This window comes from Lontra canadensis, unplaced genomic scaffold (genome assembly GCF_010015895.1).
Source record: "Lontra canadensis isolate GAN:19392208 unplaced genomic scaffold, GSC_riverotter_1.0 scaffold9, whole genome shotgun sequence".
Lineage (NCBI taxonomy): Eukaryota > Metazoa > Chordata > Mammalia > Carnivora > Mustelidae > Lontra > Lontra canadensis.
In genome coordinates, this window is record NW_022631003.1 from 21322606 (window position 1) to 21339531 (window position 16926).

At 35.8% G+C, this 16926-nt stretch overlaps 1 protein-coding gene across 3 annotated transcripts in view; it reads left to right on the forward strand.

Moving 5' to 3' along the window:
- ATF7IP (activating transcription factor 7 interacting protein) overlaps positions 1-16926 on the forward strand; it is a 121782-nt gene that overhangs the window by 94152 nt on the left and 10704 nt on the right. For all 3 annotated transcript variants that reach the window (XM_032855046.1, XM_032855045.1, XM_032855047.1), the window contains 4 exons: positions 11829-11893; positions 13543-13621; positions 14381-14536; positions 16352-16534. In XM_032855046.1, coding sequence (XP_032710937.1) covers positions 11829-11893; positions 13543-13621; positions 14381-14536; positions 16352-16534 — 483 coding nt within the window. The remainder of the gene's footprint in view (positions 1-11828; positions 11894-13542; positions 13622-14380; positions 14537-16351; positions 16535-16926) is intronic.

Sequence of the window (16926 nt, forward strand, 5' to 3'; positions counted from 1 at the left end):
GTAAGTGACCGTGTAGGCTTAAAAATAGAAAAGTAGGCATGTTAATGGCCTGTTTAGATAATCGAACATTTGTGTATGTTTGTGGAAGTGGCTGTCTTTATTTGAAGACGAAGGTAGAGAGAATATCCTAGATGTTATTTTTAGTAAGTTTTTAGTAACCTAAGAAATAATGTTGTTAAGATGGTATTTGAGAGGGAATTTATTTTGAATGAAGAGTTAGATTTTTAATTTAGCTTTTAGTAATTTTTCCTAATCTGGGTGAAATTTTTCATTGAGGCTTTGGGGCAAGCATTTTGAATTACTTATATAATACATTTGGCAGAAGTAGATCACATTTATTTTAAAGTATATCATTCCACATAATATATGCTTATAAGAGGAAATGACAAACCACATATCTTCCCTACCATTTGTTAGAGTTCTTTGTGCATTCATCACTCACATTTTTCAAATTGGAACAGTTTAAAAATAGGTTCTTCCCTCTCTAATTTACTATAAATGTTGACTTCTTGTTTTCTTTCTTATGTATTTCCCCATGACATATGATTATCTTTGTATATGTCTGTATGCTTTCCAATATTGCAAAAAGGAGAAATTGATTGTACCTGTATTTGAAATCTGTAAAATTCTATGTCTTCCTTGTTCTTAAGAAGCATACCTTTTGTATGCGTTCTTAAACTTTCTTATTCTTCATTTCATTTCTGGCTTCACATTTATTCCCACTATTGTAAAAATAGGCAAAAATGGGTAAGTATCATGTGTAATAGTGAAATTGCTGCTGATGTCTCTTATTGATATAATAAGTAACCATGAAATATAAAACATTCTAAAGTGCAAAATTTCATAAGTAAGATATAAGGCCTTTTTTTTTTTTTTAATTTGTCATGTAGCCATTAGTACTTGCCCTCTGAGTGTATTTTCTCATGTGAAATAGTGATTGTAGTATTTTATAAGGTTGTCGAGAGTAAATGAGTAGATGATCAAAATTATATTGGACAGGAGCTTAAATATCAACTTCATACAAATTTACATCTTGGATACAGGAGGAAATCTGAAATTTTAATCAGTACAATTATTGCTAATAGTATTTAAAATGTAAATGCTCTCATAGTACAGTAACAATATTTGTTAGCCCTGTCTGCTACCACATTACTCTTAGACTCTGTTATTCATGTTTACAGCACTGGAAGATGCTTGCTTTTTAGTGAATGAGCAAGATTTCGGTGGGGGGGGGGTTGCTTCATTTTTCTCTAATTTATTTCTTATCCTTAGTATATTTTAATATATCAGGTAGAAGGTGATTTCTCATAGACATTGTTTTTTCTGATTTTGGAGTTTTTCCTTTTTATGAAGTATTGAGCCTAAGTTGACACTATTTTTAATTCATGGTCACAAGATACATTCTTCAACAAAGAACTTTTCCTGATAAGCCATGGCTTGAAAAGAAATAAATAACTTAAAAGATTTTGCTTAGGTTTTTGAATGCTCATACCCTAAACACTTCTACAGGTATCAGAGTTCTAATTTAATTATTCTGTTTTCTTAAAATTTTATGGCCATTTTTGACACAGAGGGTATATTTTTTTCCCAAAATTAGCTAGGTAATGCACTCTATTAGGCATAGTGTTAGTCTGTTTTGTATTTATTTAATTACTTGACTGTTCTTGTTCTTGTATGTAAAACTAATAGTTTTCACAACCATTTTTAATCTGTACATAATTCTACTTTTGCAATAACATACACTTATATTTAAACTTTTATATTTTAACATGTATTTATTTAACACATTTTTATGTATTTTATTGTATAAATTAAGGAGATCGTCATTTCAAGTTCTATTTAGAGTGCTTACTTATGTTTGAAAGTAAACGATTGGATATTAACCATAAATATGAATGATAAGCTTTTTTGTTTATTTTTTGTTGTGTTAATCAGAATGAGATCTGAAATGATGTATTCTTTAATCATGCATCATTTTAGAGGTGCCATAAATGATGTTGTAATAACCATTTAGCTGTTTAGGCTTCCCAAAACCTAAGCTGAAGCCATATGGCACATTTTGGCTGAATATGAAGGTTGAACCCAACCTTTAATACATTTGTAATATGATAAATCAATTAGTTGTATAGTTAAAACATTTTAAGTCATATAGTTATGTAGGTATTGTTGATTTAATGAGAACATAGGCTATCTAACTAGAATGCATGTAGTTTATTATATTTTATTATATAGTTCATGTGTCCTCATAGAGTAAGTCAGTATTTTCTGTTTATAGTAAAGTAAAAATTCTCCTAGAGGCTGCAAGGAGGTATAGGGCTTAAATTATAGTTAATCATTCATTCATGTGGAGGAGTTAAGATCCTGGAGGATTGGGGGACCCGAAGCTTGCCTCATCTTTCAAGTACATTTGTAGTATCAAGCTAAGTAAATATCAAATCATTAATTAATTAATTAATTTTTAAAATTTATTTTTTTAAAGATTTTATTTATTTATTTGACAGACAGAGATCACAAGTAGGCAGAGAGCCAGGCAGAGAGAGAGGGGGAAGCAGGCTCCCCGCTGAGCAGGGAGCCTGATGCAGGGCTCGATCCTAGGACCCCGGGACCATGACCCGAGCCGAAGGCAGAGGCTTTAACCCACTGAACCACCCAGGCGCCCCTCAAATCATTAATTTAAACACCCAAGAAACCAGTTTGAGGACCAAGAGAACAAGCTGCACAACTAGGTTAGAGAAGCAGCTGCATTGTGTTACTTAGAAGCTGCAGAGAGTTGATTTGGGAGAGAAAAGAATTGCAGGAGGAGAGGAAGCCCTGATTATGGAGAGAGAAGAGAGGAGAGACAGACGGGGAGAGAGAGAGAAGCAGTGTACAGGGGATTACACTAGAAGAATTTCCGCAAAACTACTGACTGGGAAAAGGAGAGGAACTGACTATTGCAAGTTATTATAAGCAGTGGATCACAAAGTCTGAATGAAGTTCTAGAAGGCCTTGCTATTGCCACATTCATGCATGGTAGACTTAGTCGTGCTCCTGTGGGGAAGGAGAACAGAGACCTGGGAGTGGGCAGCGTGGTCTGAGGATCCTCTGGGTCACACAGGGAAAAACACTTCCCCCTGTTGGAGTACATTTGGGAATGGGAACACCACCTGTCCGGGGACAAAAGCACTGGTGGTGCCAGTGTTTCTGCCTTGTTTCCTAGCATAGGAATAAAGACACTGGCTGAGGGCCATAAACCCTGGTGCTGGCTTTTTGTTGCACTTTGCCATAAACTCTGAACTGCTGCCTGTTCCTGCGACTGCTTTTGTGGGACAAAACAACAAACAGCAAAAAGAATGGCGAGACCCTTCCCCAGAGGATCAGTGTGGGTCCCTAAAACTTGGACTTTTGAAACCCAGCCACATTCCTGAGATAAAACACAAGTGTCCTGTGCTCCCTGGCAGGCAGACAGCTTGGACACAGATAGAGTGAAGGCAAAAATCTGATGGAAACTGGGGACACAAGAAGGGTGACTGTTTGCTCTTCTGTGGGGGCTTCCTGAAGATTGGCAGGGGTGAACTCACTCCCCTGCCCTGGTTCCAGGTATAAGAGAGAGGGCTGATGGCATTCCTACCCCACTTCAGCACTGACATACTAAAATGAGCAAAACACCACCCAGTGGAGGCCTGCTTACACCAAACCCAGCTCCCATGCACCCTGGAGGTGCATCTTTACTAGGACAAGTTCACCTAAAGAATCAGTGCAGCAGGCCCCTCCCCCAGAATACCAGCACAAACCCCGCACAGCACCAAGTCTGCTGATCATAGAGTGCTTTGAAGCCTCAGCTCTAGGGAAAATAAGATCTAGCTGCCTTTTTTTTTCTTTTTTAAACCTTCTCTTAATAAAGCCATTCCTCTCAGGATCAGGACTATAAAAGGCTTTCCCAACAATCTCACACACACACACACACACACACACACACACACACACACAATACAGTGACATGAAAAGAAGAAGGAAAGAAGGATACTGAATCACAAATGTAGACTTAGCAAACTCATCAGCTCCTTAAAGCATAGTAGTATTTGTATCATAGGCGTCCCAGAAGAAAAGAGAAAAGGGGGCAGAAGGCTTATCTGAACAAATTATAGCTGAAAACTTCTCGAATCTGAGGAAGGAAACATACATCAAAATCCAAGAAACATAGAGAACTCCCATTAAATCCAACAAAAGCTGACTGTCGCCAAGGCATATTATAGTCAAATTCACAAAATACACAGACAAGGAAAGAATCCTGAAAGCAGCAAGGGAAAAAAGTCCTTAACCTACAAGGGACGACAGATCAGATTCACAACAGATCTGTCCACAGAAAGTTGACAGGCCGGAAGAGAGTGGCATGATATGTTCAACATGCCGAATGGGAAGAATATGCAGCCAAGACTACTTTATCCAGCAAGGTGTGATTCAGAATGGAAGGAGCAATAAAGAATTTCCTGACAAACAAAAACTAAATGCGTTTGTGACCACTAAACAAGCACTGTGAGAAATATTAAAGAGGACTTTGAGTGGGGCGAACAGAAAAGACCAAAAGCAAAAGCACTAGAAAGGCCCAGAAACTCCCACTTTAGAGGTAATGCAGTGGCATTAAATTCATATCAGTAGTCACTCTGGGTGTTAACAGACTAAATGCTCCAATCAAAAGACATGGGGGATCAGAATGGATTAAAAAAAAAAAAAAAAGACATATTTATATGCTGCAAGACACATCTATATGCTACCTACAAGAGACTCATTTTAGACCTAAAATCATCTCCAGATTGAAAGTGAGAGGATGGAGAACTATCTGTCATGCTAATGGATGTCAAAAGAAAATTGGAGTAACTATACTTACATCAAACTAGATTTGAAACCAAAGACAGTAACAAGCAATGAAGAAGGGCACTATATCATAATTTAGGGGTCTGCCCACCAAGAAGAGCTAACAGTGCCCCCAACTTGGGAACACCCAAATATATAAATCAGTTAATAATGAACATGAAGAAACTCATTGATAATAATGCAGTAGTAGTAGTAGGGGACTTTAATACCCCATTTATAGCAGTGGACAGATCTTTTAAGCAGAAAATCAACAAGGAAACAATGGCTTTGAATGACACACTGGACCAGATGGACTCAACAGATATATTCAGAACATTTCATCCTAAAGCAGCAGGATACACATTTTTTTAAAAAGATTTTATTTATTTTTTGAGAGAGTGCACGCACACAAGCAGGGGGAGAAGCAGACTCCTTATTGAGCTGGGAGCCCAACTCAGGACTTGATCCCAGAACCCTGGGATCATGACCTGAGCTGAAGGCAGATGCTTAATAGACTGAGCCACCCAGGTGTCCAGAATACACATTCTTTTTGAGTGCACATGGGACATTCTCCAGAATAGATAATCTACTGAGTCACAAATCAGCCCTTAACAAGTACAAAAAGATTGAAATCATACCATGAATGTTTTCAGATCACAACATTATGAAATTTGAATTCAACCACAAGAAACATTTTGGAAAGGCCAAATACATGGAGGTTAAAGAGCATTTTTAAGAATGATGAATGGGTTAACCAGGAAGTTAAAGAAGAGTTTAAAAAAATACATGGATGCAAATACAAGTGAAAATACTCCAGTCCAAAACCTTTAGAATGCAGCAGAGGCAGTCCTAAGAGGGAAGTATATTGCAGTACAGGCCTACCTCGAGAAACAAGGAAAGGCTCAAATACACAAACTAACTTTACATCTAAAGGAGCTAGGAAAAAAAAACAAAACAAAACAAAACAACAACAACAAAAAAAAAAACCCAGCAAATAAAGCCTAAAGCCAGCAGAAGAAAGGAAATAATAAAGATAAAAGTAGAAATAAATGCTATAGAAATAAACAAACAAACAACAACAACAAAAAAAAAAAACCAGTAGAACAGATCAGAGGAGCTAAGAGCTGGTTCTTTGAAAGAATTAATAAAATTGATAAACCCCTAGTCAGACTTACCACAAGGAAAAGAGAAAGGACCCAAATAAAATCGCAGGTGAGAGAGGAGCAATCACAGCCAACACTACAGAAATACAATTATAAGAGAATATTGTAAAAAATTACATGCCAACAATCTGGGCAATCTGAAATTCCTAGAAACATTCCTAGAAAAATAAAAAATTCCAAAACTGAAACAGGAAGAAGTAGAAAATTAGAACAGACCCAATAACCAGCAAAGAAATTGAATCAGTAATTAAAAATGTTCCAATGAACAAAATTCCAGGGCCAGATGGCTTTCCAGGGGAATTCTACCAGACATTTAAGGAAGAGTTAATACCTTTTCTTCTCAAATTGTTCCAAAATGTACCAAATGGAAGGAAAGCTTCTAAACTCATTCTGCAAGGCCAGCATTACCTTGATTCCAAAACCAAAGACCCCACTAAAAAGAGGAATTACAGGCCAATATCGTGGATGAACATGGATGCAAAAATTCTCAACAAGACAACACATCAAATCCAACAGACATTATAAAATAATTCTTCACAATGATGAAGTGACATTCATGGGCTTCAGGATTGGTTCAGTATTTGCAAATCAATCAACATAATCTACCATGTTAATAAAAGAAAGGATAAGAACCATATGATCCCCTCAATAGATGCAGAAAAAGTATTTGCAAAATGGAGCATCCATTCTTGATAAAAACCCTCAAAAAAGTATGTATAGATGGAACATATGTCAGTGTTGTAAAGGCCATATATGAAAGACCCACTGCTATTATCATCCTCAGTGGGGAAAAACTCAGAGCTTTTCTTCTGTGGTAAGGAACACAACATGGATGACTGCCCTAACCATTACTATTTAGCATGGTACTGGAAGTCTTAACCTCAGCGATCAGACAAGAAAAAGAAAAGGCATCCAAATCAGCAAGTAAGAAGTCAAACTTTCACTATTTGCAGCTGACATATTACACTATGTAGAAAACCCAAAGATTCCACCAAAGATGTGAGTTCAGCAAAGTTGCAGGATATAAAGTCAAGGTACAGAAATCTGTTGCACTTCTATACACCAATAATGAAGCAGCAGAAAATCAAGGAATTGATCCCATTTACAGTTGTACTAAAACCCATAAGACACCTAGGAAGAAATCTAACCAAAAGGGAAAAGATCTGTACTCTGAAAACTGTAGAACACTTATGATAGAGAAATTGAAGAGAACATAACAAAATGGAAAATCATTCCATGCCCATGGATAGGAAGAATAAATGTTGTGAAAATGTCTATTCTGCCCAAAGCAATCTACACATATAATGCAATCCCTACCAAATTACCACCAGCATTTTCACAAAGCTAGAACAAACAATCCTAAGATTCATGTGGAACTACAAAAGACATTGAATAGCCAAAAGTCATCCTGAAAAAGAAAACAAAAGCTGCAGCCATCACAATTCCGGTTGTCAAGCTATATTACAAAGCTGTAATCATCAAGACAGTATGGTACTGGCACAAAAATAGACACTTAGATGAGTGGAACAGAATAGAGAATCCCAAATTGGACCCACAACTGTATGGCCAACTAATCTTCAACAAGGCAAGAACATATCCAAAGGAAAAAAGATAGTCTCTTCAATAAATGGTGCCAGGAAAATTGGACAGCCAGCCACATGCAGAAGAATGAAACAGGACCACTTTCACCATACAGAAAAATAAATTCAAAATGGATGAAAGACCACAGTGTGAGACAGGAAACCTTCAAAATCCTACAGGAGAGCACAGGCAGAAACCGATTTTAACCTGGGGCATAGCAACTTATTTTTTTTTTTTTTTAATCATTTTTTAAAATTTATTTTCAGCATAACAGTATTCATTGTTTTTTGTACCACACCCAGTGCTCCATGCAGTCTGTGCCCTCTCTAATACTCACCACCTGGTTCCCCCAACCTCCCACCCCCCCCCCTCTCTTCAAACCCTTCAGATTTCAGAGTCCATAGTCTCTCATTGTTCACCTCCCCTTCCAATTTCCCCCAGCTGCCTTCTCCTAACTCCCCATGTCCTCCATGCTATTTGTTATGCTCCACAAATAAGTGAAACCATATGATAACTGACTCTCTCTGCTTGACTTATTTCACTCAGCATAATCTCTTCCAGTCCCGTCCATGTTGCTACAAAAGTTGGGTATTCATCCTTTCTGATGGAGGCATAATACTCCATAGTGTATATGGACCACATCTTCCTTATCCATTCGTCCGTTGAAAGGCATCTTGGTTCTTTCCACAGTTTGGCGACCGTGGCCATTGCTGCTATAAATATTGGGGTACAGATGACCCTTCTTTTCACTACATCTGTATCTTTGGGGTAAATACCCAGTAGTGCAATTGCAGGGTCATAGGGAAGCTCTATTTTTAATTTCTTGAGGAATCTCCACACTGTTCTCCAAAGAGGCTACACCAACTTGCATTCCCACCAACAGTGTAAGAGGGTTCCCCTTTCTCCACATCCCCTCCAACACATGTTGTTTCCTGTCTTGCTAATTTTGGCCATTCTAACTGGTGTAAGGTGATAGCTCAATGTGGTTTTAATTTGAATCTCCCTGATGGCTAGTGATGATGAACATTTTTTCATGTGTCTGATAGCCATTTGTATGTCTTCATTGGAGAAGTGTCTGTTCATATCTTCTGCCCATTTTTTGATATGATTGTCTGTTTTGTGTGTGTTGAGTTTGAGGAGTTCTTTATAGATCCTGGATATCAATCTTTTGTCTGTACTGTCATTTGCAAATATCTTCTCCCATTCCGTGGGTTGCCTCTTTGTTTTCTTGACTCTTTCCTTTGCTGTGCAGAAGCTTTTGATTTTGATGAAGTCCCAAAAGTTTATTTTGGCTTTTGTTTCCTTTGCCTTTGGAGACATCTTGAAAGAAGTTGCTGTGGCTGATATCGAAGAGATTACTGCCGATGTTCTCTAGGATTCTGATGGATTCCTGTCTCATGTTGAGGTCTTTTATCCATTTTGAGTTTATCTTTGTGTACGGTGTAAGAGAATGGTCGAGTTTCATTCTTCTACATATAGCTACCCAGTTTTCCCAGCACCATTTATTGAAGAGACTGTCTTTTTTCCACTGTATATTTTTTCCTGTTTTGTCGAAGATTAACTGACCATAGAGTTAAGGGTCCATATCTGGGCTCTCTACTCTGTTCCACTGGTCTATGTGTCTGTTTTTATGCCAGTACCATGCTGTCTTGGTGATCACAGCTTTGTAGTAAAGCTTGAAATCAGGTAACGTGATGCCCCCAGTTTTATTTTTGTTTTTCAACATTTCCTTAGCGATTCGGGGTCTCTTCTGGTTCCATACAAATTTTTGGATTATTTGCTCCAGCTCTTTGAAGAATACCGGTGGAATTTTGATTGGAATGGCATTAAAAGTATAGATTGCTCTAGGCAGTATAGACATTTTAACAATGTTTCTTCTTCTGATCCAAGAGCATGGAATGGTCTTCCATCTTTTTGTGTTTTAGACCCAGAAAGACCAGGCACAGCAACTTCTTACTAGACATGTTGCTGGTGGCGAAGGAAACAAGCAGAAATGAACTATTGGGATTTCATCAAGATGAAAAGCTTCTGCTCAGCAAAGGAAACAATCAACAAAACTAAAAGGCAGCCTATGGAATGGGAGAAGATACTGACATATGACATTGACACATGACATATCTGATAAAGTGTTATTATCCAAAATCTATAAGTAACTTACAAACTCAATACCCAAAAACCAAATAATCCAATTAAGAAATGGGCAGAAGACATGAATAGATATTTTCCTCAAAAACATATGCAGATGGTCAATAGGCATATGCAAAAGTGCTTAGCATTATCCATCATCAGGGAGATACAAATCAAAACCACAGTGATACACCACCTCATACCAGTCAGAATGGCTAAAATTAACAACTCAGGAAAAAACAGATGCTGGTGAAGATGCAGAAGAAGGGGAATTCTTTTGTACTGTTGGTGGGAATGCAAACTAGTGCAGCCACTCTGGAAGACAGTATGGAGGTTCCTCAAAAAGGTAAAAATAGAACCACCCTGCAATCCAGCAGTTGCACTGCTAGATATTCACCCAAATGATTTAAAAAAACAAACAAAAAACCAAAAACAGATTGAAAGGGGTATATGCACCCCAGTGTTTATGCAGCATTATCAGCAATAGCCAAATTATGGAAAAAGCCCAAATATCCAAGTGATGATTGGATAAAGAAGAGGTGGTACACACACACACACACACACAGACTCACACGCACAATGGAATATTACTCACCCATCAAAAAGATGAAATCTTGCCACTTGCAATGATGTGAAGGGTGCTAGAGTGTATTATGCTAAGTGAAACAAGACAGAGAAAGACAAATACCATATGATTTCACTCATGTGGAATTTAGGAAACGAAACAGATGAATATATGGGAAAGGGGGAATAAAAGAGCAAGGGAAATAAACCATAAGAGACTCTTAAATTTAGAGAAAAAACTAAGATTGATGGACGGTTGTGGGTAGGGATTAAATGGGTGATGGGTATTAGGGAAGGTCAGTTGTTAGGATAAGAACTGGGTGTTACCTGTAAGTGATGAATCACTAAATTTTGTTCCTCAAACCAGTATTTCACTGTATGTTAACAAACTAGAATTCAAATAAAAATTTGGGAAATTTCATTCATTCGTGAAATATTAAATACCCATAATTGGTCTAAAATCTTGCAGACACACAGAAATGTACATATAGTCCACATTCTCACCAAGCTTGCAATCAAATAGGGGACTTTGCCATTAAATAAGTAATTAATTGTAAATGTGGTTAATGTTAAGATAATGAGGGTTTCTGTGAGAGGATGTGGGAGATCTAGAAAAGGTATGTGATAATAAATGGAAAGATGGTGGGCAGTGGGATGAAAGCATTTTTGCAGGGGAGAGTGACAGCCATGAACACTGGCTACAGCAAGGAAAAGGGTTTGGGGAGATAAAAGGTAGAGTTAGGGGGCGCCTGGATGGCTCAATGGGTTAAAGCCTCTTTTTTTTTTTTTTTTTTTTAAATGATTTACTCTATATGTGTTCTGGAGATTTGGAATGAAAGAAATGCCATATTTTGACCAAGAACACTATTATCTACAGAAAACAAGGATAGGATGTTTCAGCATTGGAAATTCACCACATTACCAAAGAGGAAAAGTTATATAATCATCTCAGTAGATGCTAAACACATTTGATAAAATTTAATACCTTCTTTTTAGAAGTTGAGGCAGAAAAACACACTTGATTTATTTTCTTTGCCGTTCTCGATGGAGCTTTCATGTGTGTATATGCATATGTATCACAAACTCAGTGCAAAGTAATTGAAAAATGCCTTTAAAATCATCTGAACTACTGAGATTATGCATATATATTTTCTCAGAATCTCTTTGTAGTTTGTTGATGATTTTATTATATTTTTGCCATGTCATTACATCTTTTTCTCGAAAGGCATATGGTATGGAGCAATTACATTTTAGCCATTTAAATATGTTGGGACATTGAAGTTATGCACATCCTAAATTATTTCTTTGAAGATATTCCTTAAGATAGAGTTAAATATTTTGGGCAATGGGTACATGGAAGTTTTTTCTCTGTATTGTGAATTTGTCCTTCTGAAAGTTACTGTAGAAATGGTCTGTGAGAGAGTTCATTTACATATGTGACATGTTAACAGAAAAAAAATAATTGGAGAAAATTACATTAATTGTTGTATATAAGACAACCAAACCTTTCACCTTGTGTAGGTGCTTTTAAAAATGACTTTTATTTTTTTGATTCCTCAGAAAACCAGACAAACAAAACAGTAGATACTTCTGTTAATAAGAAAGCAGCTGATAGCACATCACAGGTAAGATTTCTTCCTTCTATTTCAAAGTAAAGTTGTAATTACAGTCCACAGGATAATGGATTTCCATCAATATTCTTTAATACAATGAAAATTATTCTAATTTAGCAATCATACTTCTCAGACCTAGAATTTCAATTTTTGTTTTTCAGTTTCTACTTTTGAGATTTCTTATACATTTGTTATTATTATATTTTCCTTTATTTCTTTAAATGTATTCTTAAAAGCTGTTTTGAAGACTTTGCTGAATTCAACATCTGGTTCCACTTGGGAGTCATTTTCTTTTGACTGTCTTTTGTCATTAGTTGGATTCTGCTTTACTGAGCTTTGCATGTTTGTCTAATAATTTTTGATAAATTTAAATTTTAGTAAATTTTGAAAATTGGACCTTATAAATACGTTGCAGCAAGTGGATTCTTTTACATTCTTTAAGAATTTGTTAAGAGGGCTCCTGGGTGGTTCAGTGGGTTAAGCCTCTGCCTTTGGCTCAGGTCATGATCTCAGGTCCTGGGATGGAGCCCCTCATCGGGCTCTCTGCTCAGCAGGGAGCTTGCTTCCCCTCTCCCCTCTCTCTGCCTGCCTCTCTGCCTACTTGTGATCTCTGTCTGTCAAATAAATAAATAAAATCTTTAAAAAAAAAAAAGAATTTGTTAAGAACTTTAATTTTTGGATTATAGGTTTTTGTGTGTGTTAAATCATTTTCTATGAAGTCATTATCATAGAAACATTCATAATTGTAAGATTTAGAATTACATCATTATCTTTGGATTAGACCTGAATTTTTTAATATCAAGGAATTATTTTCTTGAATTACGTAAAATTTGAATTTTGTAGTTGAAAACCTTAATCATTTGGAGCTGATTTCAGTATAATATGTTATAAAGTAATTACAATTAACATTACACAGTATATGTTATACCTGGTGTTAAGCTCTTTGTATGCATATTTGGATTCATCCTTATAACAGACCCCATATCCAGAGTGTGGAAATTGAGGATGTTATCTTTTAACATAAATTCACATTGCTAATATGAGCTAGAACTAAAAGATGCCCTCAGTCTTTTTGACTTAAAGATACTGGCTTTTTAGGTCTGTATTGTACTACTTCCTTTTTTGTTGCTATTATGTAGAATTTTAAATTACATTTCTAATGATTTGGGACAATGGGTTGATTAGGTTGGATGTCAGTTAATAGTGTAGCATACACCATATCTTATTATAGCATACCTTTTGTTAGGGGAGAAGATTATTTTATATAACCCAATTCTAGCTTTGAAGTTGCCTTTGGTGCTTTGGTGAATTAATACTGATAATTTGGTATAGCATTGATCCATATTTTAAATGCTGGAAAATGGTGTTTATGTTTAATCACTTAACAGTGAAAGTACTTAGCTCTATGCAATGAGCAAATAAAAAAAAACTTCTAAAATTTCTTGTGAAAATCTTTCAAAATTCTTTTCTGTATGACAGATGTATAGCTCATGAGTATTTGGGGTCATTTGTCTGACAGACTCTGTTTTTCAAGGAAAGCCATTTAGTGTTCCAGATTGAACTAGGTTACTCATTATCCTTGTTGCCCCTTAGTATTATTTCATTTTTCCCTTACATCTGCCCGAGTTTCCTTTGCAAAATGCAGAAGTTTTGTTTTTCAGAGTGGAAAAGCCACAGGCAGTGATTCGGGTGGTGTCATTGATCTCACAATGGATGATGAGGAGAGTGGAGCTTCACAAGGTATTTAATACGTAATTGTACCAGTACCAAGGAATGTTTTGATAACATTTTTTCCTTTTAATCCAGTATAGTAACCATTGAAGACAGATCTCTGTAGCATTATGCTTGATGTATTTGTATCTATTTTAGAATAAAAGTTTTTTTTTTTATATTATCCCATATAGTGGTTACGTATTTTTGAGGGCTTTTTCTGAGATCCAAGCATTTATTCCATAGGCTGTCCTATACCTTCTTTGAGATTAGACACTCTGTGTATCTTATTTTAATAACTGGATAATGTAAATAAGCAATACTCTATATTATCTAACAAAAGAACCTAAACAGTGATAAAGATCACTGATAAAAAAAAATTCATCAGTATATATATGCTTAGGAGAATGTCCTTGCTCTAGATAATGGATACGTAGATACGTGTGAATATAGGAAATGAAATTATTCTGATTGACATGATATTGTATTGAGTTCAGTAATAGCATTCTCTCATGAAAAACAATGTAAAACTCTATTTCTATAAATGTGACTTAGAATATGTGATAGAATCAATGGTGAATTATTTAAGGCCATGATGTGATGTTTTAAATGTGGTAAAGGTTTTAACGTGGTAAACATGTAAATGTGGTAAATAGAAATAAATTGTTCACTTAGTGGTAAATGTGACCCAGTGGCAAGCAAATGTAAAATTGGCAAATGAAAGCAAAACCTGTATTTCTAGTTTTTGCCTATCAATAATAATCACAATGTCTCACTTTTAATTAATAGACCCTAAAAAGCTAAACCATACCCCTGTGTCAACCATGGGTTCTTCTCAGCCTGTGTCTCGACCGTTGCAACCCATCCAGCCAGCACCACCTCTTCAGCCATCTGGGGTGCCAACAAGTGGACCATCTCAGACAACCATACATTTACTTCCCACAGGTAAACTTGCTGGATCATTGAGTTGAAGCCTTTAGGTTTGCTCATGGTGAAATACGACTATGGAAGTAAGTAGAAAGATTAGGTAGAAAATTAAGGATAATTCTCTGTTTTTTAGAGGACAGTGCATCTTCTGGAACATAGTGTAACTTAGATTTGCTGACCTTCTTAAGTAGCAGCACTGACTGATACGGAGTGGTTATAAGGAAGAAAAATTACATGTGTCATCTGCCACTATAAGCAGCAGAAATGAATATAGTCTCTCTTTAGGGGGGCGGCTGTAATGGTTCATTCTGATTATGACCACAAAGTAATAGTTGACTGATGAAGAAAGAAATTTTAAATGATCCTTAATGTGAACTAGTTTTAACTGTCCTGACACTACCTTTGGAGATATATACGAATATTTTACACACTGCCTCTCAAGAAGTTATAATTCCTTTATTTTCAAGATGTAGCCTAGATCTTCTGTTGGAAAGCCAATCAAGACCTTTTGTCTTTTTTTTTTTTAAAGGTTTTATTTATTCATTTGAAAGAGAGAGATCACAAGTAGGTAGAGATGCAGGTGGAGAGGGGGGAAACAGGCTCCCTGCTGAGCAGAGAGCCCGATGTAGGCTCGATCCCAGGATCCTGAGCGGAAGGCAGTTGCTTAACTGACTGAGCCACCCACGGTGCCTCTGTCTTTTCTTTTTTTTTTTTTTTTAAATAAAATAGCCCATCCTTAGAGATTTATCTTCGAAATTATGTGTGGACTTTTCTCATTAAGGAAAACATTGAGTTCACCTGGAATTGTATGTAGTGAAATCAAAGTTTAAGTCACCACTTTAGATAATTTAGAAGGAAATATCATTATACAGACCATGTGCAGGATTGATAACAAAATGGGGTAATAAAGAGATGAAGAGGTAGGCATTCCTCCTTCTGTACATTCTACCCCTTTCTAAATGTTCACATTCAAAGTTTAGATATGTAAAGAGTAAGTAAAGATGTTACTAAATAAGCCATTAGTAAAGAAACCTTTTTATCTTTGTCATACCCAATGTTTATTTCCAGGTTTGTTTTATTTTGGAACCCAGTTTTCCATATGAAAGTAGATTTATTATTATTATTTATTATATAGTTAATATGTGGTTATTTGTAAAATGTGATGGTAATTCAGAGTTACTAACAAGAAAATGTTAACTTCTAAAATAATTATTGTAGTTCCATGCTGCCAGTGAACATTTTAGGACTTTTTTGATAAATATATATTAACATCACTCAAGGCATGAATGTTCTCTGAAACATAAATTAGGAGGAATGCTGGAGTAGAGAAGGAAGAATTCTATAGTTTAATTGATATTTTTTTGTTTTGAATTAAAAGATGGTTTGGTTCACCTAAAGAAAATGTCCATTACAATAACCAGCCAGTGTCTTAAACTGTGAGAATACAGTTACTCCTGGATTTATGCCATCAGTAGAAGACCTGGAAGACCCCAAATCCCACTCTACTAAGAATAATTAAACATTAAGGAGTAAAAATATGCTCTTTTAAGTCAATCCCTTAAGGTCATACTCTGAAGTCTTCATCTTCACATGTTTATCATCAAGTCAAACTAAAGAGTAGGGAGGGGACTAGACATGGTTGAGGTGCTTTTTTCTTCTGAAGTTTGTATTGTAAAAATAGTTAATATTAATTTTGGTTGGCTATATCTCCTTCAAGATTACGAAAGGAGACTGTTGTATTTCTCTCTTTATTATAGTTAGATTTTATGCAAAACTAATTACCATTAATATGTTAACATAACTGCATTTTAATGTTTTTCTGCTTTTCATTAGCTCCCACCACCGTGAATGTAACACATCGTCCAGTAACTCAGGTGACCACAAGACTCCCTGTACCGAGAGCTCCTGCAAACCACCAAGTGGTTTATACAACTCTCCCAGCACCACCAGCTCAGGCTCCCCTGCGAGGAACTGTTATGCAAGCTCCTGCTGTTCGGCAGGTCAATCCCCAAAATAGTAAGAGACTTTTCTTCTTGTGTATGGCCTCACGTTCCATGTAGTCCTTCAGCATTTAGTGGGCTTATATTGACATTGGATTTAGCAAAAAATGCTAAATGCTTATATATATATATACATATATATACATATATATATAATTATAATACATTTTTAAATGACTCTTAATAATTATGTAATTATATAATCATTTATAATTATATATAAATTATTTATAATATGATATATAATTATATGATATTAGTTATAAATATAATTATGATATATGTTATTTATAATTAATATAGATTAATTAATTTTTCTTCTTCTCTGAGAGAGTTAACCAGAAAAATTGGACATGTGTATTATATGATTTGTGCTCCATGTGTCATCTTCAATTTAATTTTATTTAT